This window comes from Brachyhypopomus gauderio, chromosome 11 (genome assembly GCF_052324685.1).
Source record: "Brachyhypopomus gauderio isolate BG-103 chromosome 11, BGAUD_0.2, whole genome shotgun sequence".
NCBI classification, from domain to species: domain Eukaryota; kingdom Metazoa; phylum Chordata; class Actinopteri; order Gymnotiformes; family Hypopomidae; genus Brachyhypopomus; species Brachyhypopomus gauderio.
Genome location: NC_135221.1, coordinates 20,148,724 through 20,172,887, shown reverse-complemented (window position 1 = coordinate 20,172,887; position 24,164 = coordinate 20,148,724). Strand labels below are relative to the sequence as shown.

Below are 24,164 nucleotides of genomic sequence, written 5' to 3'. Positions count from 1 at the left end.
GACAAGCCTATATATGTTTGGGTTTGTGTCTTGATGGTGTAGGTGTTCAATTATCTCTCGTCATCCAATCACCTACCAGATAGGAAGTGTCCGGCCAATGAGCAGTGGTCCTGTGGTTGTGACAATGACATGCTAACGACGTCACTCTCCAGCAAGCTTCATTCACAAAATCAGACATTTCAGTTGTTTTAATGTCAGCATTTGCATTTGTTTTTGTAATAATAATTCAATCGAAACAATTAATGTGAATGTCCATAGTAACCATCTGAAACAATAAATATTTAGTAGATGTCCAAAAGTATTTTATGAATGAAATAATTCAATAGCCACCCTGAACCTGCTGGTACCATCTGCTGGGGAAAGATGTGCATTGCAGGTATGTTATAGGTTGCACCACTTAATAAAGCAGCTCCAGTGGTAAAGCACACCAGTGTAAATGCATTACATAGACAATGTGTATTTTTACAGTGTATAACACTGTAAAATACAGTTTAAATCAATGTGTTAATAATAAATATGATATCATAATTGTGAATTTGTAACTATTTACATGCTATGAATGGTTAAGGTTACGGAGACCCTGAGGTATCATATTTATTGGTTTTCTTAGAACCTATTTTGTATAAATCCAACATCGTTCCTGTTCATACTGGACATTCATAACAGATGGTGATGTGGCCCTTTTTGTAAAAAAAGGACAGCTCTTTATGATAGATGAATTAGAGTGAATTAGATGTTAGGGTCAGGGTCAGAGTTAGTGTGTGTGTGTGTGTGTGTGTGTGTGTGTGTGTGTGTGTGTGTGTGTGTGTGTGTGTGTGTGTGTGTGTGTGTGTGTGTGTGTGTGTGTGGTGCATGCATGTGTATAAATATATATTTGCATTAGTTATTGTCTGTAAGCCATAACCAAAACTTTTTAAATTTTTGTCACTGTTTTACTGACTTTGAATAAATTGTTTATCAATATCGGTCTCTAAATAATAATATTGTTTTATTTTGTTTGAGTGTTGTAGTGCATTTCTCCTTATATAGTACACTTCTTCTGGTGTAGATTCCACTGTGCTAAGGAGTTCTGATAACATACAGCATAGTGAAAGCTGTGCAGCACACAGCAGTGGAGAGCACTGCTCACACAGTGGAACCGGTTCAGCGCCAAACACGTGTCAAGCTGTTAACTCGCTAATTTTCCTACAGGAAACAAACTGTAAGAACTTCAGTGTGAACATCCATCAGACACCCACCAGCTGGGTGTTGGTCTGAAGACTCAAATCCTGTTGTATCGTGGGCCAATAGGAACAGAAGGTGCACCAGGATTCTGCTCTGTAACCATATGGATATGGGGCTACTAGTGATAAGAAATAGAAGAAGTACAAAATATAATAGTGGAAAATAATAGTAGAAAAAAAATATAACAGTATAAGAAAATATAAATAATTGATTTAGTATTTAGTGTTGGTGTTAGGGTTAGTGTTTGTTAGTGTTAGGGTTAGTGTAAGGGTTAATAGAGAGCAGGGGCATTTGGGAGAGGGGAATACAAATATATATATATATATATATATATATATATATATATATATATATATATATATATATATATATATATATATATATATATATAACACTAACCCTAACATTAACATACTAACACTAACCCTATATAGGGGTATAAATGTACTCGCTGTACATTTAACTGAACTGATCCGTTTCTGAACGGTGCCTGTAGCATTTCATGTGCAACAGTTTTGGCTTTCAGCCGGTGTTGTGTCAAATTCCGACTCCCCTCGTTTATCCGCGAATAAAGACGCTACAGATTATATTGTCAATTTATGTTTCTATGCATAAATAAGAGCTAGACTTTAATTATCCATCACAGCAAACGGCACGGCATTATCTATGTCCAAAGCGACACTGGCTCAAGGGTGTTAATTATTTTAAATAAAATACATACTGGCTATACCGAAGTTCACCTCTGTCCACGACTTCGCAGTATTACAGCAGTATTATGTCTAAATATCTAGTTAGTTCATTGAGCACTCTAGTTTTGTCCTAAGTTATAGTCACTGTAACTCCCTAATATCATATCTGTAGCGTCTTTATGCGTGTGCAAATGAGGGGACTCGAAATTTGGCACAACACATTTGTTCTCTGTCATGCCTGCTGCTTGCATATGCTAAATGAAATTGAGCACATTTTTCTTTGATTTACAACTTTGACCTACCACCTGAAAGCCGTACCTCAGTATAAGCTGCATGGTTCAAATCGCGGGAAAAAAAGTAGCGGCTTATAGTCTGGAATATATATATTTCACTGAAATCTTGAAATTAATCTAGATTAATCTAGATTAAAATGGCTCATTCAGAATATGCGTGCTACCCAAGTAATGACTAAAAGTCAGTCTTTGAGATAGGGTTTCTTAATACAGAGGGTGCATTAGACCAGGGGCTCATGCATTAATGACTGCTTGAGAAAGCTGTTCTACTTTGATACTTGAAGAAAAAAACATGCTCAATAAAATGTTTATTCAGCTAAACATGAAAATAGTACTGTAAGCCTAAATACTTTAAGAGGGCATATTCAGTCAAACATGAATTTGTAAGCCTACATACTGTACATTAAAAGGGGTTTATTTAGCTGAATAAACATGAGATTTGAAATGTAAGCCAACATTTAATAAATTTAACCGGTTTTCGGCGGCGGCGACTCATCCCCTGGGCTGCATCAGTGCTTGACCCAGCGTCAGCAGCATTAGCTGTAATAAGGTGCAAACAACTTTTGGCTTGTCAATGTCTCCATTAGGAAGCTTCTTAAAAATGAATTTTCCATGAAGCAAACCTGGCGGCTTTGTGGCTGCATCCATGTAAGCACATGTGCGATTTGTTGTGGTACAACACAAATCTTTGTAATTCATAGGTTTGAAAACTCGTTATTGCCCCCTACTGTGCAATTTGGTTAGGAATAAACCCGAGCTAAACTATCAAGGTGAAAGTCATCATAGTTTGCTTAAGCACCCCGCACACAGCGAGCAACTAGCTGAGCAAACGGGCACCGTTTATCTGGGTTTGGGTCGCGGGGGCAGTAGCCTAAGCCCCAGCCACCTCTTCTAGCTCTTCTGGGAGGATACCAAGGTGTTCCCAAGGCATCTGAGAGATATAATTTCTCCAGCCTGACCTGGGTCCTCCCCGGTCAGGACACCCTGCTGAGAAAACTCATGTCGGCTGCTTGTATTCGCAATCTCATTCTTTCGGTCACTACCCAGAGCTCGTGACCATAGGTAAGAGTCGGAACGTATATTGATCAGTAATTCGAGAGCATTGCCTTTGGGTCAGCTCTCTTCTCCACAACGGTCCGGTACAGCGTCCACAATACTGCAGCCGCAGCACCGATCCACCTGTCAATCTTGTTCCATCCTTCCCTCACTCATGAACAAGAACTCGAGATTCTTGAACTCCTCCCGACCCAGAGAGGGCTCTCCACCTATGTCCGACTGAGCACCATGGTCTCAGTTTTAGAGATGCTGATGCTGATCCCGGCTGTCTCGCACTTGACTGCAAACTGATCCAGCGAGAGCTGTAGGTCCTGGCCCGATGATGCCAACAGGACCACATCATCTGCAAAAAGGAGATGCGGAATCCTGAGGTCACCAAACTGAACCCCCTCTGCCACTTTGCTACACTGAAAAATTCTGTCCATAAAAATTAGGAACAGAATCGGTGACAAAGGGCAGTCCTGGGTGAGTCCAACTCCCACCGGGAACCAGTCTGACTTACTGCTGGTCATGCCACCCAAGCTCCTGATCCATTTGTACAGGGAGTGGAAAGCCTGTAGCAGCGGGCCCTGTACCGTATAGTCCCGGAGCACCCCCAGAGGAATGCCAGAGAGACACGGTCGAATGCCTTCTTCAAATCCACAAAACACATGTGGACTGGTTGAGCAAACTCCCATACACCCTCCAAGACCCTCATAATGGTGAAAAGCTGGTCCAGTGTTCCATGACCAAGACGGAACATAGATTGTTTCTCTTGTAACTGAGATTCAACTATTGAACAGACTCTTGTCACCAGTACCCCTGCATAGACCTCGCCAGGGAGGCTGAGGAGTGTGATCCCCCGACACACCCTCCGGTCCCCTTTCTTAAAAAGGGGAACCACCACCCCGGTTTGCCAGTCCAGAGGCATTGCCCACACGCGATGTACACGCAATGTTGCAAAGACTTGTCAGCCAGGACAGTCCCACAACATCCAAAGCCTTAAGGAACTCAGGATGGATCTCATTCACCCCTGAGCCTTGCCGCCAAGGAGTGATGGGCAAACCCCCGTCCGAGTCCCCCAGCTCTGCTTCCTCTATGGAAGACGTGATGATGGGATTGAGAAGATCCTTGAAGTATTCCTTCCACTGCCTAATGACATCCCCATCAAGGTCAGCAGATCCCCAGCCCCACTGTATAGTGTTGGTCAGGATCCGCTTTCCCCTCCTGTGTTGCCTGATGGTTTGCCAGAATTTTCTTGGAGCCAATTGAAAGTCACTTTCCATGGTCTCACCGAATTCTTCCCACACACGAGTTTTTGCCTCAGAGATTGCCAAAGCCACGATCCGCTTGGCCCTCCTGTACCTGTCTGCTGCCTCCAGAGTCCCATGAGTCAACCAGGCCCAATAGGATTCTTTCTTCAGCATGACGGCCTCCCTAACTCAAGGTGTCCACCATCGGGTTCGGGGACCGCCGCCACAACAGGCACCGACAACCTGCCAATCACACCCTTCCAGGTCTTACTGTTGTTGCCCATGTGAGCATTGAATTCCCCCAGCAGAACAATGGGATCCCCAGAAGGGGCACCTTCCAGTATTCCCTCCAAAGACTCCAAGAAAGCCGGGTGCTCCTAACTGCCATTTGGTGCATAAGCACAAACAACAGTCAGAGCCCGTTCCCCAACCTGAAGGCGTTGAAGGAGAACCCTCTTGTCTACTGGGGAAAACCCCAACAAACAAGCTCCTGGTTTGCACACTCCACCTGCCCGTTAGCCTGCGGATGGTAACCAGATGTTAGACTGACAGTTATGTTCAGCTTAGCGAGGAACTCCCTCCATACCTTGCGGAACAACGCCTCCGCTGTCTCCCATGCTGTTGGCAACCCTGGAAGCGGTATGAACCGCATCATTTTGGAAAACCTATCTATAATGGTCAGGATGGTGGTGTTTCCCTCAGACACAGGTAGGTCGGTGACAAAGTCCACAGCTATGTGCGTCCAGGGCTGCTTAGGGATCGGAAGCGGCAGGAGCTTACCAGCTAGAGGGGTGCACGGCACTTTGCTCCGCACGCACTCCGCGCATGAGGCGACATGGTACATGATGTCTTGGTGCATGCCTGGCCACCAGTAGCTCCCAGCACTTGAGATTTTCTCGTGGACCCGGGATGTCCTGTGCCGAGAGATGTATGTGCCCAACTGATGAGAGGAGTGCGCTGGGCCGGGGGAACATACCTGCGGTGAGGAAGACATCTAGGATTGGCCGTGGAGATCACCCTGTCGATCTCACATTCCACAGCACTGAGGAAGCAGTCCGCTGGGAGTATCGGTTCTTCCTCCGTGGAATCCCTACTCTCCGGGAAGGATCGAGAGAGGGCATTGGCTCATATGTTCTTCTCACCGGGGCGGTACGTAACCTGAAAACAAAACCTTGAGAAGAATAAAGCCCAGCTGGGCATGACGCGCGTTCCATCTCTTAGTTGTTTTCAGGTACTCTAGGTTTTTGTGATCCGTGATGACGCTTTGCTCCCTCCAGCCAGTGCCTCCACTCCTCAAATGCCAACTTCATGGCCAGCAACTCACGGTCACCTACCCCATAGTTTCTTTCGGCGGAGCTGAGCTTTTTGGAGAAGAAGGCGATTGGCTTTGGAGAGCTGTCCTTTTATAGCACTGTGACAGCACAGCTCCCACCCCCACATCCGACGCATCCACCTCCACGATGAATGGTTTGCTTGGATCGGGCTGGTGTAAAACAGGAGCAGAAGCAAACGCTCGCTTTAACTCCTCAAAAGCCTTCTCCACCGCAGCGTTCCACTGTAGCCTCCTCGCCCCCCCACGCAGTAAATCAGTGAGAGGCCTTGCGATATGGCTATATGACCAGATGAAACGCCTGTAAAAGTTTGCGAAACCCAGAAAACACTGAAGTTTGCGACGTGTGTGAGGCTTAGTCCATCCCATCACCGCCTCCACCTTACCAGGTTGCATGTGCACGGAACCTGGCCTGATGATGTAACCCAGGACGTTTACCTCAGTGAGGTGAAACTCACACTTTTCAAGTTTGCAATAGAGCCTATTGCACAGGAGAGTGCCCAGGACAGAACGCACGTCATGCACATGTTGGTCCATGGAAGGCAAATAAACAAGGATTTTGTCGATATAAGCGACAACGCATTTATTCAAGTATTCCCGTAGGACCTCGTTGATGTACGCCTGGAAAAACGACGGCACCGAAGCCAAGCCATAAGGTAAGACCCAGTGCTGATAGTGCCCTGTGGACATACTAAACGCTGTTTTCCACTCATCCCCCACCCGGATGTGGATGAGGTTGTAGGTGCTGCGCAGATCGAGCTTGGTGAACACCCAACTGCTCCAGCACCAATGGCACTAGAGGAAGCAGGTAGGAGTAGCCCACCAAGAGGGAATTGAGCCCTCAATAATCTACTCACGGCCTCAGACCACCGTCCTTCTTCTTTACGAAGAAAACGCTGGCTGAGGCAGGCGAGGTGGATGGCGTGATGTAGCCCTGCGCTAAGGCCTCTCTGACATACTGGTTCATAACCTTTTCTTCCTCCTGTGAGAGGGGGTAAACTCAGCCTTTGGGGGGAGTAGTGTCCTCCTTAAGGGTGATAGTACAGTCCCAGGGATGGTGTGGTGGGAGTTGGGCTGCTTTCGCGGCGCTGAACACCTTGGCGAGGTCCCGGTACTGGCTGCGAATTGCTTGGGGGTTGGCCACGTTAGGGCTCTCTATACTGGTTGTCAGCATTCTAACTGGTGCTCGGCAGAATGTGCGTCTGAACGGGGTTGACCAACATAGGATGCGACCTGTGGACCATTTAATGTGAGGGTTATGTAACCGGAGCAAGGGCAAACCGAGAGTGATGGGGTAACACAAATGTGACAGGATAAAGAATGAGATGTGCTCTGTGTGCCCCTGGATGGTGAGACGGAGGTATGCTGTGCAGTATTGTATAACCCCCCCCGCCCACAGGCTGGCCGTCCAGTGCATGCACACGCCTCAGTCCCTCCAGCAGCTTCAGTGGCACTCTCAGTTGCTCAGCGAGGCTCCGGTCCATTAAGTTGCCCGATGCTCCCGAGTCGACTAGGGCGAAAACCCCCACAGAACAGCCCTTGTACAAAACTGTAGCATTTATTGACAGTAATTTTCCAGTCAAGGAGTTACTCACCCAAGCTCTGCTACTGCTCGGGCGAGCGGTCTCCTTGGCTGCCGTGGTCTCTCTGATCTGCATGGGCTTGGCTGTCGGGTTCTCCTTGGAACTCCCAGGTGAGGAGGACACGGGAGTTGCACTGGGCGTCGCTCTGACACCTCTCTCCTGGATAAAACAGTCATATGTAACCGCTAGCCAAACCACCTGGTTGAACATCTGTCCCTCCTGCCTGCAAGCTAACTCAGCTCACAGCTCGGGTCGCAAGCTGGCCACGAACACGTCCACCAAGGCGGCATCATTCTAGCTCATGCTGGCCGCCAAGGTGCGAAAGTCCAGAGCATACTCAGCAGCAGGGCCCGTACCCTGCTGCAGCTTCAAAAGACTCTGTCCACAGGTACTGCCCTGTCGCGGGTGGTGGAAAACCTCGCGTAACTCTGTGATAAAAGAATCATATGACGCTAGGAGAGGCGACTCGCTCTTCATCAGAACCGACCCCCAATATAACGTCTTGCCGGTTAGGTGTGAAATCACATACACGACCCTCGCGTCGTCGCTCAATCTCAAGCGGTATGTGAAGTAAAACCCACACTGCACCAGAAACCCCTCACACTTATCGGGGTCTCCTCCGTAGGGTTCCAGGGTGCGATGTGGACCTTCTCCTCCTCTGGTTCGTGTGATGAGGGTGCTCTCGCTTGGGACGTGAGGCTCTGTAAGCAGCTAGACATTATATGCATCAGATTTTTCATCTCTTTTATTTCCTGCTGTTGTTTACCAATGGTCCTACCTTGCAGGGCCAGGATCTCAACTGGTGACAGCTCCTCTGCTCCAGCTGCCACAGGCTGCGCATTCTGTGACGTCGGGACAGAAGCAGCCAGAGGCATGGGCTGAGAATGATCGGTTTTATTATCAAACCAACAGAAAAACTCAGGCCACAATGCAGAAACAATTCAATATGCAAACAAAAGAAGAAAAAGGCAACGAGAAGCCAACGGGCATGGAAAGTCCAGCAAACAGGGCAAGGTGTCCCACGACGAGAGGCGAGGGTGCAGGCTGAATACGCAGCACTGGACAGCACGACCTGTGGGAATAAATACAGCTCTGAACTGATTAGGTGCAGGTGTTAGTATTCAGGTGACTGAGACGGGAGGAGTGCCCGGGAATGAGAGGGTGTGCTCTGTGTGGTTGTGGGCGTGCGTTTGAGAGAAGAGGTACGTGTGTGCGCCCTCTGGTGGCGTCCAGGCCGACCCACCATGATAAAGTCAAAATTATCTACCTACAATAAAAATGCTAAATACATTTATTTCTTCTATATTATAATTATATTATTTATAAGTTATTATTTTTACTATTTAACATTGTGTATCCTTCTCTTTTTTTCCCTATTATGATAAAGTATATTTTAATTTAATTTGAATTTCATCTACAATACATATTGGTGTGTCTTGCATCTGTTGACTCGTCTAATTGTAGCAAGAAACACTCGCTGTCCGCAATATCCTTCCAAAGTTGCTGGGTCAAATCCTCGGTCATGGCTTCAGAGCACCGTGTGACTGTATTCCTCGATAGCTGGAGAGATTTGACTGAAGATAATATTTTAGATTTGTTTTTGAAGTCTCGGTACAAGGAATCAGTGGCTTCAACAAATGCCTCTTTTATCATCTCTCCAACTTGGAAGGACTTCTTGTGCTTAACAATTAAGTGACTCCCCAAAATTATGCTTCGGTGGCTGCCTTCGCTTTTGTGGAGTCCATGTTCTCTCCAGGCATATGGCTGTAAGTTAGGGGTGGGCGATACTCGGAATTTTGGTATCAATACGATACCGATAAGATACTGGTCAGTATCGCCGATACCGATACTTCCAAACCGTTGGGGGGGGGGGGGGGATACTTTTTACTTGAAATGTAAAAAGTGTCTATACGTTTTACTTGAAATGTGACTCATGATCATTGAATAGTTTGTAATTTTGCCAGTTAGTTGATTATGATTAAACACAGGATGAAGATTTTAGGCAAATAAAAATGCTTTTTATTAACTAGAACAATATAAAATATTTAAGAATATAAAGAATAACACACATTTGTTTAAGAAAAAGGTCTCTCGTGCAAAATAACAAAAAAGCAACAATTTAACAAAAATATAAATATAACAATATAAACACAAAAAATGTCTTTCATTGCACACAGATATTTGTAAATAAATTTAGTAGTGCAAATAAAGTGTAAACTATAATTGGCTCTCTTTCATAACCTTTGGCTCTTTGCTCACAAAGCCCTCCTAGGAAGTATCCCTCAAGGTGCCCTTTTGGCTCTGTTCCCATGTTGACAACAGATTTAAAGGTTTTTATTTAGGAACAGTAGCATGTTTACATTCTTCCCTTTTATTACACTTCTTCTCTGAGTTATTAACTGTCCCACCTTAGAGAAAAGCCTTTCTGCAGGTACAGAAGTTGACCGACCCCTGTTGTAGACGGTCAACCAGTTTCAGCTGTGGAAAATTCAATTAAAACAGGCGAATACACCACAATTAAGCCAACTACAGGAAAGTCTGATGTATGGAAGTCATATTCCATTGTAATTAATGGAGAGGGAAATAGGCTTGTTGTGATTGATATCAGAAAGTGTTGGTGTACGTCACCTGACGGCATGTGTTTGGACTGTGGTAAGAAATGGGACAGCGCGATCCATCGCTATATTGCTGTTTTAATAAATACATAAGAAAATTTCAAGTACTAAATCTAATTAATTCAATTCATATTAGGATTGCGGGCGGGGGCGACAGAAATGTGTATGTGGCGGGCGGGTGCGGGATTAAAACAAGCAGGTGCGGGCGGGAGCGGGATTAAAACAAGCGATTTTTTGGCGGGAGCGGGATTAAAACAAGCGGGAGCGGGATTAAAAAAGCAGTCCCGTGCAGACCTCTAAACTGCAGCAAAAGAATCGATATTTTCGCCGTGGTATCGATCCGATACCGATCCTCACCTTTGTATCGATACTATCGATATAAATATCGATCCGCCCACCCCTACTGTAAGTTGAATAAATGGTTGTGTGTGTGAATGAATGTGTGTCTGTATGTACAGTGGTGCATTGTGCTCTGTCCTGGGTGTTGTCATCTCTCCCCTTCAAGTTTTCTGTGGGAGAGAGTACGCAGTAGGAGTGTTGAGGCTTCAAAGAGGACTTTCCAAACAGAGGAGAAAAAGGAGTAAATCCAAGATTCCAGAGAAGTACTTATGAATGAGCTCTGATGAAGGAGCTCTGTAGAAACACCCTGTAGAAACGCCCAGCCACTGCCTCTGAGCTGCAGACTTGCGAGCTGTTCGGTCCAACAGGCATTTAGCCTCCCAATACAGTTGTTCATGACCATCCAGTGGTCCTACTAGAAATGCTCTGGCTGGGGTTCAAACCCCCAGCCTTCTGAGTCAGTGGTCCTCCACTCCTCCTGTACCAAAGTTAGCGGTGTTACCCACTGAACTTAGAATTGTTTTAAATTGTTGTTTAACGCCTTAGGCATACACACAAAATAAATTGCATACTTTTAAAGTGCTTACTCTTAAATCAAGTGTATACTTCTAAATCATGTGCATACTTTTGATGCAGATCATTTTAAATAAAAAGCACACACCATAAATACAAGCAAATGCAATAAATACACTAAAAACACAAACACTATAATACTGCCATCTAGTGAGTTTTGTCACTGGATGTCAATATTACTCCTCTGATTAATGTTACTGATTAATACCCAGTAAATCCTATGGGCAAAAACTCACGTTTTAATAAAGCTAAAATGCTCTGGACGTTCGGAACCTCGGACTATGTTTCTTGTTTTATAACTACAGCTCTGAGTCGCAGGATGTTAATTAATAGCATCGCATGTGCACCAGGACTATCCATTTCTTGAGATTCAGATTCTGTGATGTATTGCTTTTGCCCTGCGTCAAATAGCTAGGAAAAGTAATCGAGCCGAATCATTGTGTTGGCAGGCGGCTGATTCAGAAGCAGACATGGTAAGAAGGAACAGTTTTAATACTAAACGTTTTTACATCAATCTGCCTTCTGTCCGCAGGGAATATATATATAGAGAGATAGATAGATATAGCTGTAGCCCTTGTCTGAATCGTCTACATCATTTTACCTGGTAAAAACACACCGTGAGTAAGCGTTTACATGCTAGCTAGCTAACAACTTCGGTTTTACACAGCAAGCTAGCATAGCCACCTAGCACGGCTAGCATAGACACCTAGCACAACGAGCAAGTTTAAAGCGCCGTGCCGGTAAAGGAGAGAGTAGTTTTATGAGTCGTTTACGACTATTTAACGTGTGTGCTGAAACGTGTCGGGACATTTATGGAGACACGGCGAGCCTGGTCTCTAATAGCGGACGACGGCCTCTGCCTTCTGGCTTCGTCATTGTTAGCTGCGTAGCTAAGAGCGCCACCAGGCAGCTAACCCCAACCCTGGATACTTCACCGAGAAACTTCACACGATGCTAACGTAGCCCGCGGTGCCGGGACCAGCGTCAGCATCAATGTTTTTTAATTTAGTTACTGAATTATCTTTATTTGTGTGAGTGTATAATCGAGGCTACATGGCTATATCGCTAAGACTGATAACCGTGACACGGCTCCATCAAGTTCTACTTTCGTTTTCGAGCCACCGGGGCCCAGAAATAATTTGGAGGTTTAAGATGCACTGTAACTGCATTTTAGACGGATTTTTACTCATCATAAGACCTTCCGGTTTAAATTAAAGCAACTATTGAGGACTGAATATCACATATAAGCTAATACCAAGCACTGTTATCAGTAATGTGTACGTACTGACTGTGGGCACTGCTGTCAGTATATCCATAAAGATCATACCCTGCAGTTTACAGCAAAGCTGACACTTTAAATTATAAAGCAGGATTTCTCTTGAAAACCCTAATGTCCTGAAGCCTTGTTTATTTCTTAATTTCTAATGTGCTTAGATTCTAAGTATACATATTTCCCCCCCTACAGTTTCGAAACCAGTATGACAATGATGTTACTGTTTGGAGTCCACAGGTAAGGTTATTGTTCCTGCACTCAGCCGGTTGTTCTTATTGGTCTTCCTCATGGTGTTTGTTCTTATTGGTGTTCCTCGTGGTGTTTGTTCTTATTGGTGTTCCTCGTGATGTTTGTTCTTATTGGTGTTCCTCGTGGTGTTTGTTCTTATTGGTGTTCCTCGTGGTGTTTGTTCTTATTGGTGTTCCTCGTGGTGTTTGTTCTTATCGGTGCTCCTTGCAGGGACGGATCCATCAGATTGAATATGCCATGGAGGCAGTGAAGCAGGGCTCTGCCACAGTGGGGCTCAAGTCCCAGACACATGCAGTCCTAGTAGCCTTAAAGGTATTTCTCAGACACATGCTGTGCTAGTAGCCTTAAAGATGTTTCCCACACATATGCTGTGCTAGTAGCCTTAAAGTTATTTCTCATTAGATTTTGTGTTAGGATCAGCTGGGTTTACCTTTGGCCTCATTACCTGATTTATTCAGATTTTGGATCACTTTAAGAAAGGACGTTTATTCTACATCATTGATCCTGGTATCTGGTTACAGATTTTGCAGAATAATTGCTAAAGTAATATCTTTAGTCTCTTTAGTTTACTTGTATTCATTCTTTTGAATCAGTTTGGTATAAAATAAGGCACTTCAATAGTACAGTAAGGAATTTCCTGCAAGACAGGGTCATTTTGAAATGACCTCGAGCTGATGATTGATTGTTTTCAAGTAACTGTTGCCTAAGATGTGTGTGATCTAAAATGTATAAGTTTAGTTTTGTCACCGTAAAAGCTAGATGTTTAAGCTCGGATTTGTCGTTGTGAAGCTAGATGTTTGTGCTGTCATGGTTTCTGATTGGAGATCCCTCACTAATCTGTGCTCTAGAGGGCTCAGTCTGAGCTCGCTGCACATCAGAAGAAGGTCCTCCATGTTGACAACCACATTGGCATTTCCATCGCTGGACTGACTGCTGATGCCAGGTTGCTCTGGTAGGACATCTGTGTGCATTGTGATGATTATTGCAGCAGTATATAGTATTTCAGATGAGATTTCTCTTTGCAGTTTAAGTTTAATGACTCATAATTTTGGGGATCTCATTAATGCATGGGATTAAAGCACTTGGCCATGGGATTAAATAATATCCATTCTAATATTTGTTCATTTATCATTAATAAATGTGTTGATATTGGTCAGGCCTGATGAATCTCTCTCTCTCCCTCATGGCACTTTAGTAGTTTCATGCGTCAGGAGTGTCTGGATTCCAGATTCGTCTTCGATCGTCCTCTTCCTGTGTCCCGCCTTGTCTCCCTCATTGGCAGCAGTATCCTGTTATCGCATGTTTTAGTCTGAATCAAATATGAAATTGTTGTTTTGCCGTTGTTATGGTTCTTTAATTTAAACACCAGAAACCCAAATCCCCACGCAGCGCTACGGACGCCGGCCCTACGGAGTGGGTCTTCTTATTGCAGGTTATGATGTACGTGTGGCATATGCCCCAAAAGACCATAATGTTAAAATGAAGATTTTAACACATTCTCTGTTGGTATATTCCAAATTTCCCAAGTGAAACTCTGGTTTTTGTGCACTTAGGACATGGGCCCCCACATCTTCCAGACCTGCCCCTCAGCTAATTACTTTGACTGTAAGGCCATGTCTATTGGAGCACGCTCGCAGTCCGCACGCACATACCTGGAACGACACATGGAGAGCTTTTCTGAGTGTAAGAGGACCAACTCCAACACACACGCCTGCACACAGTCCTGCTGAAGTTCAGTGATGCTGCATGCTGCAGACATGGCGTGTATTATTGTGTGTTGTGTGTTTTAATCTCAGGTAATTTAAAGGAGCTGGTGAAACATGGACTCTGTGCGCTCAGAGAAACTCTGCCTGCTGAACAAGATCTCAACACCAAGGTTTTTAAAGACATTTTCCCATAGCCTTCAGTAAGCAGGCTCCTGTTTGGCTAAGTCAGATAACACTTTCTCTCTTTCAGAATGTTTCCATTGGAATTGTGGGGAAAGACATGGAGTTCACCATCTACGATGATGATGAGGTTGCTCCTTACCTTGAAGGATTAGAGGAGAGACCTCAGAGGAAGGTGAGACTTCCTTAGAGATGAGCAAAGACAGGGCTGATGGTAACCCGTGAGTTTCAGCTCTAGAGGTTGAGAGCTAACACGTATATCTCATGTACCAACTCCAGAGGTTGACCACTAACACGCGTACCGACTACAAGAAGGCTAAAATACATAACTAGGGGTGTAATAATGCTTCATAACACATCTAAATAGAGTGTAATAATACATTGAACTGCCCTCTAATCATACACAGGTTTAACAATGCAGAAACGTGATGGGCGGTGATCTCGTTCTCTTTATTATGCTAATGCAATTGCATTTTTGAACTCTAGAGGTTGACCTAAAGCTGTTACAGTGGCACATTTTGATGGAATAAGATATAAACCTAATGTTTCACAAATTTTCTTTAGATATTTACTTTATTTGCACAGCGTTTTGCATTATTTGTGCTTCAGAATTATAGAGGAACACTTTTTTTCAGGTATCGTGAGAACATCGTACTGTTAATCCCGTATCATAAACCATAATGAATCATGAACAGAGTGCATTGTTACGACATATAGTCAGTGATTCATCACCCTCTGTAACACATGTAGCCAACTGCTGCATCATCTTGAACTGCTGCTTCCACAGTAACTTTGTGGAGTGTCCACCTTCTAAGCGGTGTGTATATGGATGAGCATTATGAAAGGCTTCTGATGTTAATAGGCAGAGGGGGAGTAAGCTTTCTACTTTCCCAGTGATGTTAGAACATGCTGCTGATGGCTTTGGCAGCACTGTGCATTGTGTCCTCTCCCTTGGTCTGTGAGGCAGGAAACGGACCCACAATCCTTTATCCCAGTTTAACACTAACACTAACCTTGGTGCTGAATGGTAACAGAGGCCTTCTTTATTTGTGTTGGCTCAGGTATGCAGTTCCTTAGAAGCATTAACTTGTGTGTGTGTGTGTTGTAGGTGGTACAGCCATCAGACGAGGTGGCACCAGCTGCATCTGATGAGCCCATGGAACACTGAGGCTCCCCCAGACCTTCTGACCCACAACTTCCTTGTTGGAGTCGCAGGGCAGCGACGCCATTTTTTCTGGATAAACAAAATACATCCTTATGCCATCTGCAATAGATGGAAGGTTTTGGTTTTGTATGTGTACGGAGTTTAGTTCAATAAATGTTTTTTCGAAATATGGTGCCTTGCATGAATAACCAGTCATCTAAGAATATGTGAACATTTATTTAATATATGCTGGAAGATTTATTATATTTTCAAGCCTGATGGGGTTAAGAGCAAGATTTGATCCTTCAAGAGCACACACAGCGCCACAGAAAAGTGCACTTCAATTTAGTGTCAAGAGCACACATGGCCACAGAAAAGTGCATTTCAGTTTAGTGTCATGCTATATTCAACAGATGCATTACACTTCGCTAGTAAGAATCTTCCTACTAAACAGCTGTTTAGTTCCTCAGTATTAAGTCACAGAATCCCATGCAAAAGACAAAGTAGGTATGCAAAAAAAGATCTAGATGACTGCTGTCTTATGTCTAATCAGGCCGTTGCCTGAAAATGCAGCATCTTCATCTTTTGACTGGAAGTCTGAAAACATTTGTATTTAGTATCATCTGCCCCATGTGATGATAAATTCTCCAGGGTCTTCATCCTCTCACCAGCCAGGACCTCCTCTTCATCACAAGTTCAGGTTCATTATCTGATCCTGATCCTGATCGTGTAGATTGTGGTTATCAGGACAGTCCTCGCAGTGGAAGACCCTCCTCTCCCGTTCCTGGTGCTGCTTCTGCTGGGCAGAGTGTGCAGAAGTGCCCACTGCACTGGGCCTGTCCAGAGTACCCTGTCAAAACAAAGGGCTCATTTATTCCTTTACACACATCTCCTTTATTTCTTAAATTTGTTATTAAACAATTCTGACCGAGCACATGAGCAAATTTTTCAGCATTTGAGACTTTGCTGTAATATATGAACTTCAGGACCAGCTCTGTGTTTTCAACAGCACACATATTCAGCCATATTCCACATGGGCTACTGAACATTTAAAAACCTTCTAGATCCTGGTCTCCACCACAGTCCATCGTGTCTGTCTCCAAGGGGATTCCTTCCAATAGCTGAGTGTCCTGCATCACGCGAGTGATCTCCCTCAGCTGGAGCAGCAACGCTTCCTCCTGATCCACACTCACAGGTCCCATGCTACAGGACACACACATCCATACACAAAGGTCCTGCAATACGGCATGGATACACACACTACAGCACATGCACACGCCCCCAAGTCTCTCACTACAGCACATGCACACGCCCCCAAGTCTCTCACTACAGCACATGCACACGCCCCCAAGTCTCACACTACAGCACATGCACACGCCCCCAAGTCTCTCACTACAGCACATGCACACGCCCCCAAGTCTCACACTACAGCACATGCACACACCCCCAAGTCTCACACTACAGCACATGCACACGCCCCCAAGTCTCTCACTACAGCACATGCACACGCCCCCAAGTCTCACACTACAGCACATGCACACGCCCCCAAGTCTCACACTACAGCACATGCACACACCCCCAAGTCTCACACTACAGCACATGCACACGCCCCCAAGTCTCTCACTACAGCACATGCACACGCCCCCAAGTCTCTCACTACAGCACATGCACACGCCCCCAAGTCTCTCACTACAGCACATGCACACGCCCCCAAGTCTCTCACTACAGCACATGCACACGCCCCCAAGTCTCTCACTACAGCACATGCACACGCCCCCAAGTCTCACACTACAGCACATGCACACGCCCCCAAGTCTCTCACTACAGCACATGCACACGCCCCCAAGTCTCTCACTACAGCACATGCACACGCCCCCAAGTCTCTCACTACAGCACATGCACACGCCCCCAAGTCTCTCACTACAGCACATGCACACGCCCCCAAGTCTCTCACTACAGCACATGCACACGCCCCCAAGTCTCACACTACAGCACATGCACACGCCCCCAAGTCTCTCACTACAGCACATGCACACGCCCCCAAGTCTCACACTACAGCACATGCACACGCCCCCAAGTCTCTCACTACAGCACATGCACACGCCCCCAAGTCTCTCACTACAGCACATGCACACGCCCCCAAGTCTCTCACTACAGCACATGCACACGCCCCCAAGTCTCTCACTACAGCACATGCACACGCCCCCAAGTCTCTCACTACAGCACATGCACACGCCCCCAAGTCTCTCACTACAGCACATGCACACGCCCCCAAGTCTCTCACTACAGCACATGCACACGCCCCCAAGTCTCACACTACAGCACATGCACACGCCCCCAAGTCTCTCACTACAGCACATGCACACGCCCCCAAGTCTCTCACTACAGCACATGCACACGCCCCCAAGTCTCACACTACAGCACATGCACACGCCCCCAAGTCTCACACTACAGCACATGCACACGCCCCCAAGTCTCACTCTACAGCACATGCACACGCCCCCAAGTCTCTCACTACAGCACATGCACACGCCCCCAAGTCTCACACTACAGCACATGCACACGCCCCCAAGTCTCTCACTACAGCACATGCACACGCCCCCAAGTCTCTCACTACAGCACATGCACACGCCCCCAAGTCTCACACTACAGCACATGCACACGCCCCCAAGTCTCACACTACAGCACATGCACACGCCCCCAAGTCTCACACTACAGCACATGCACACGCCCCCAAGTCTCACACTACAGCACATGCACACGCCCCCAAGTCTCACACTACAGCACATGCACACGCCCCCAAGTCTCTCACTACAGCACATGCACACGCCCCCAAGTCTCTCACTACAGCACATGCACACGCCCCCAAGTCTCTCACTACAGCACATGCACACGCCCCCAAGTCTCACACTACAGCACATGCACACGCCCCCAAGTCTCTCACTACAGCACATGCACACGCCCCCAAGTCTCTCACTACAGCACATGCACACGCCCCCAAGTCTCTCACTACAGCACATGCACACGCCCCCAAGTCTCACACTACAGCACATGCACACGCCCCCAAGTCTCACACTACAGCACATGCACACGCCCCCAAGTCTCACACTACAGCACATGCACACGCCCCCAAGTCTCACACTACAGCACATGCACACGCCCCCAAGTCTCTCACTACAGCACATGCACACGCCCCCAAGTCTCACACTACAGCACATGCACACGCCCCCAAGTCTCACACTACAGCACATGCACACACCCCCAAGTCTCACACTACATCACATGCACACGCCCCCAAATCTCACACTACAGTACAGATCCACACTCGCACGTCTTGCACAGTAGCACGGAACAACAGCCTTGACACAGCTCAGGAATGGAGCTAACCTGTCTGGGATGCCATGGTGATGGTGAGTTTGGGCTCTAGACACGATTCTCTCCATCACGTCTTCTGTCTCCTTGAGTCTCTCCTGAAGTTGTGTGAGCTCAAAGTCCGCTGAAAAAATTAAAAACGGTGAAGGTTTAAAAAATGAGACATGAATATAGTGTGTGGATCTAGAGTAAAAACTGACACAAGAACTCACTAATTTTAGTCTTCAAATTTTCTGATCTCACAGCGGAGAATCTTGTATTCTTGGGCCCCTGGGAGGAAGTCCCTTTGGATGTGATCTTTTAGGGAAAGAAAAGAAGTAAAGAATACCACACACACAATAACACAGCACGATGGAAGGTTCTCATGTGTATTATGAAGTTACAACCTTAAAAATGATGTAAAGGATGTACAAAAGGATTCCAAATCCATAGACTGGTATGATCTGTCCTGCAAGGTTAGATTTGCCTCTAGCAGCGGTGCTGCCTTTAGCTCTGGCGATGGCCTCAGGGTTGTGGGGGCGGGAGAAGAGCCCCCCCGGTCCTCTCTCGGGCTTCCTGTGGAGCATCGGGGAGAGCTGTCCTGCAGACCCTGGAGACGTAGGGCAGAAGAGCTGCTAAATATACAACCATCCTGCTCAAATGTATTACATTCAGAAAAGTACATAACAGATAATGGTACTTAAGGGATAAAAATTTCAGCGGTGATTCAGAACACTTCACAAACATTTTTGTATATAAAATGTGTGTTAAACAAGTATTTCGTTTTTAAAGCCTTATGTTCATTTATATTTAGAGAGACAGTGTGCAATGAAAAAAAAAACGTTCTTCTTGTTGTTTCCTTTTACATGTTGATTTATAATAAAAATGTACTTTGAGAATATTTTACATTTGATTACAGGATTTTCTGTTTATTTAAGGAAAGTCAATAATATATGGCAACATACTCAGCTAAAATGTTTGTTTTTAAGGTGTTATCTATTTAAGTAAGTGGTGCCTGTTCGTAGTCGTTTTGACCTGACTTGTACGCCACTGTTTTACTAACGTCCTCCCTGTTGGCAAAATATCATGTAGGGCTTCTAACCCACGACTGTTTCTGGATGCACATTAGATGTTCAGCCTACTCGGCCTGCGCATAGACATCATAAGCATGATTCTAGAAACAGGCTATATTATCCTGAAAATTATTCATCCTGAAACTCAAATGCTATGAAATAAATAATCTCGTAAACTCCCCGGTAAAAAAGACGGCAATAATATAGTACTATATGTGGATTAATTATACATGTAACACATTAGGAAAACACTGCGCTTCTAAATTGCCAAACGTAGTGATGAACCACGCGCGGGGGAGGAAGGAACACCGACTTGGCAACCGGACCGGTCGTCGCGACCCTTACCGTCAGACGGCGGCGCATCCCTCTTCCCTCCGGACAACAGCGTTTTGGGCAGAAGAAGCGCGACGCACAACACCAGACAAGACACCAGTGTAACCTTTTGAAATGCGGACATGGACATTTTAAGTAATAAGAATAAAATTGCTCTTTAGTGCGTTATGGCCGTTGAATCCTCTAGTGTGTTGTGAGATGTTCTGCATCTCATCAGACCTTCCGCACAGGTGTGGACTGCCCCTAGTGTTACAGTCACAAAACACCAGTGCCTGTAACGACAGATTACAGTGCGAGATTACACCATGAGATTACAGTACAAATGTAAGATACGCGGGCTGAACTATTTCTTAATAGTTAATGTTTTAAAATACGTTTAAAAAACGTCTATAACGTCTACTACTTTATTTCTTTATTTAAACGTATCAAACAACAATTCTCAAAGATAACATACGCTATCCAAAACATTATATATTTACAGATAAACATATCACCCTTAGTGATATACATTTTCTATAACATTGATATATTAATTAATTGATATATTCATTAGTACAATAATTATCCATTATGGCCACATCAATTGTTACAATGCACATTAGATAAAGGATCATAACAGATACTTCAAAAAGAACAACAAGATATCTACAATACGTTGCATGACATAACTTAGAGACCAAAAAACAACAACAACAAAGAAGAAAAAAAAAGAGAATAAAAGAGGGTATAACGCCTACTACTCTCGTCTATACGTCGCGACTACCAGCAGACGGCGCACATTTGAACACCAAACCCTGCAGTGAGTCCTCTAGTGCGGTGGGGGCGCTGTTGGCTTGATGCTGGTCAGGAAAACGAGAAGAAGGCACGAAGTCTCGTATTTCCTCGTGAGATTTCACCTCCTCTTCCTCTTTACGTTGACTTCTAAGATGGTAGGTGCTACTATGTGATCTCGCATCACAATTATCGCCAAAATCCGAGTCCATCCCATGTTCATCAAGGAGAAAACACATTATTTGGCTTTGCTGTACTGTGCTATAGCAATCGTGTTTTAATATGGTTTCCGTATTGATGCATTTAAACATTGAAATCGACAATTAAATCTGTTGACACTCGTTTCCCAGTCGAGGCCACAGCACTTTGTGCCCCATGTTTGATGGGCCAAGTGGAAACGAGTCCGTGTTACCGGTTATAATGTGTGTTTCGTGTCTAGAATGCGTCTTTAGGATCTACAATGATTCAAAGCTCGTATTAGTCATGTATATGTGAAGCAGAACACGTCTGTGTGCGTGTGGATGGGTTTTTCGTGGTTAGTTTTGTTATAATTCCGTCACACGGTGCTGAAACGGTCGTGTCCAGATACGGCGGACGTTGCTGCCGTGTTTCTCTTCGTCAGTAAATTCTCCAGCGGTGTGAACGTGTCCGCGGTGGGGCAGCTCGGTAAACTCCTCGCTAACGGTTACCGTCTTTTCCAGCCTACCAAGAAGTCCAAGACCAGAAAGCTCCGTGGGCACGTGAGCCACGGACACGGTCGTATCGGTGAGTACACACACACACTTTCATGCCACACACACACTTATGCGAGACCATGTGGCTGGGGTCTTTGTTGATAACGTTTTTATTACCTGGACAGGTAAGCACAGAAAACATCCGGGTGGTCGTGGTAATGCCGGCGGGATGCATCACCACAGAATCAACTTTGACAAATAGTAAGTGAACAAGCTCTGTGCTAACTGGTCCTTTGGGGTTTCACTTCTAAACTATTGAAGTAACTGGTTGTTGAACATCTAGCCCTGTCAGGGTGTGCAGTGACTTGTATACTCGAAGGGAGTTTGGTTTTGAAGGGCGTCTATCTGTATTAATAATTTGTCCTGCATTTCAGCCATCCAGGTTACTTTGGAAAGGTGGGCATGAGGCATTACCATTTGAAGAAGAACACCGTATTTTGCCCTACCATAAACTTGGACAAGCTGTGGACTCTGGTTAGTGAGCAGACCAGAGTCAATCATGCCAAGAAGCCAGACGGTCCTGCCCCCATCATTGATGTAGTTCGTTCTGTAAGTAAAAACTTTTCTGTTGGCAGAGATGAAGTTTAATAAGTTCAATAAAGTATCTAAGAAACACCACTTGCAGAAAATCACGTCACTAAATACCCAGAGGGGTATTTAACTTTTTCTTGCAAACATTTAATCTCCCAACCAGTTTGTAAAAGGTCTGTAAAATTATTGAACTAATTGTGGCTAGTTTCTTACATACAAGCACTACACACGTGTTTCATGCCTCAACGTTTATAGACAAACTGATCTGATGTCTCGTACTCCGGATCTGCTGAAGTGATCCTCATACACATATCCTGTGAAAATTAGCTGTGTTCTATCACACTGTAATCCCTAGAGACTACCGCCATAAGCATATCACTACAAAAATGAAGATTTTATTGTGTAAAGCTTAAAAACGATTTAAACATATATAAAACAAAGAATACGGATTTAAAAAGCAGTAACTGATGTGTGATTGATTAAATGGTCTTTAGTATGTACTACTCTAGTTTATAAACTCCTGTTGACTGTAGTTTTCCAATTATTCTCATCCATGTAGAATCCCATCAGTGATCAGTTGATGGCTGCTTTCAAAGTGTAGTGTGTACACGGTTCCGTTTAGTTCAGTCCACCCATAGTTTGTGTCCACCCATAGTTTGACTCACCAGTCTGATACACCCCAGTGTAATGCAACTGTTGGTTCAGTTAGAACACAGTCTGCTGCCCTAACATGCTTGGGTGTTATTGCGCCCGGTAGCAGGCTTTATGTAATAAAGCCATGCTTTATTTAATACAGTGAAGTGTAGTTATGCAGGGTATAGATGTTATGAATTGATGTCAGGATGTTGCTCTTTGTGAATGACATGGTTCTAATAGGTGTTGATTGACCAGCAAATGGAGAGCTTTGTCTTTTGCCCATGTTCCAACTCTCACCTACGGTCACAAGCTTTGGGTAGTGACCGAAAGAATGAGACCATGAATACAAGAGACTGAAATGAGTTTCCTCTGTAGAGTGTCCAGGCTCTAACTTGGATATAAAGTGAGGAGCACGGTCATCCGGCAGAGACTCTGAGAAGAGCCGCTGGTCCTCCGTGTAGAGAGGAGCCAGTTGAGGTATTTCGGGCATCTGGTCCCTTGATGCCTCCCTGGTGAGGCGCTCTGGGCATGTCCGTCTAGGAGGAGACCCCGTGGAAGACCCAGGACATGCAGGAGCGATATATTTGCTGTCATGGGAACACCAGTATCCCCCCCAGAAGATCAAGAAGAGGTAGCTGGGGAGAGGGAAACCTAGGCCTCTTTGCTTGGGCTACTGCCCCCCATGACCCGGATATGGATTGTAGTGTTTTGATGGGTGTGTGTGTGTGTCTGTCAGATGTACAAATTAGACTCTTATTCTTCCTGAGCTCAGACTGGGTCGGTTATTGAACTGTTTACGTCTTGAGTTCATGCTGCTGGTGGGTGGTTCATACTTTAAAGTGGTTCATAGTGAAGTCCACATGATGAACACAATGCTATCCAGCATTTGCACCGTTCCTTCCACACTCCCTCATGGAGTGCAGGGCCTGGTGAGCTCGCTCCGTCAGGAGTGCATGGGTGCAGATGTACTGCACTAACACCCCACTGCCGTGAAGCTTCTCTCCATCATGCCATATGATCTGATTAGGTTAATGGAAACCTGCCTGTAGTGAATACAGTGATGAATGTGCTTGTTTGTTTTGTAGGGCTACTTCAAAGTCCTTGGCAAAGGCAAACTGCCCAAGCAGCCCGTCATTGTCAAGGCCAAGTTCTTCAGTCGACGAGCAGAGGAGAAGATCAAGGATGTGGGTGGAGCTTGTGTACTGACTGCATAAGCACCGGTTTTTGAATAATAAACAATATTAAAATA

At 45.2% G+C, this 24,164-nt stretch overlaps 3 protein-coding genes across 3 annotated transcripts; 2 read left to right on the top strand and 1 right to left on the bottom strand.

The window, feature by feature from the left end:
* Nucleotides 1-11,292: 11,292 nt before the first annotated feature.
* On the top strand, nt 11,293-15,676 carry psma1 (proteasome 20S subunit alpha 1). Its single transcript, XM_077022626.1, has 10 exons — nt 11,293-11,407; nt 12,400-12,444; nt 12,667-12,768; nt 13,305-13,408; nt 13,652-13,740; nt 13,826-13,896; nt 14,010-14,139; nt 14,253-14,332; nt 14,413-14,517; nt 15,451-15,676. Exons 1-10 carry the CDS (start codon nt 11,405-11,407, stop codon nt 15,508-15,510), a joined length of 789 nt encoding a protein of 262 aa, XP_076878741.1. The 5' UTR covers nt 11,293-11,404; the 3' UTR covers nt 15,511-15,676.
* Nucleotides 15,677-15,704: 28 nt separating this feature from the next.
* ric3b (RIC3 acetylcholine receptor chaperone b) lies at nt 15,705-20,481 on the bottom strand. The gene is made up of 6 exons (XM_077022627.1): nt 20,256-20,481; nt 19,245-19,447; nt 19,071-19,155; nt 18,874-18,982; nt 16,544-16,689; nt 15,705-16,336 (listed from the first exon to the last, which is right to left on the bottom strand). Exons 1-6 carry the CDS (start codon nt 20,371-20,373, stop codon nt 16,230-16,232), a joined length of 768 nt encoding a protein of 255 aa, XP_076878742.1. The 5' UTR covers nt 20,374-20,481; the 3' UTR covers nt 15,705-16,229.
* Nucleotides 20,482-21,064: 583 nt separating this feature from the next.
* On the top strand, nt 21,065-24,164 carry rpl27a (ribosomal protein L27a). The gene is made up of 5 exons (XM_077022625.1): nt 21,065-21,172; nt 21,716-21,779; nt 21,874-21,949; nt 22,123-22,297; nt 24,001-24,164. Exons 1-5 carry the CDS (start codon nt 21,080-21,082, stop codon nt 24,127-24,129), a joined length of 537 nt encoding a protein of 178 aa, XP_076878740.1. The 5' UTR covers nt 21,065-21,079; the 3' UTR covers nt 24,130-24,164.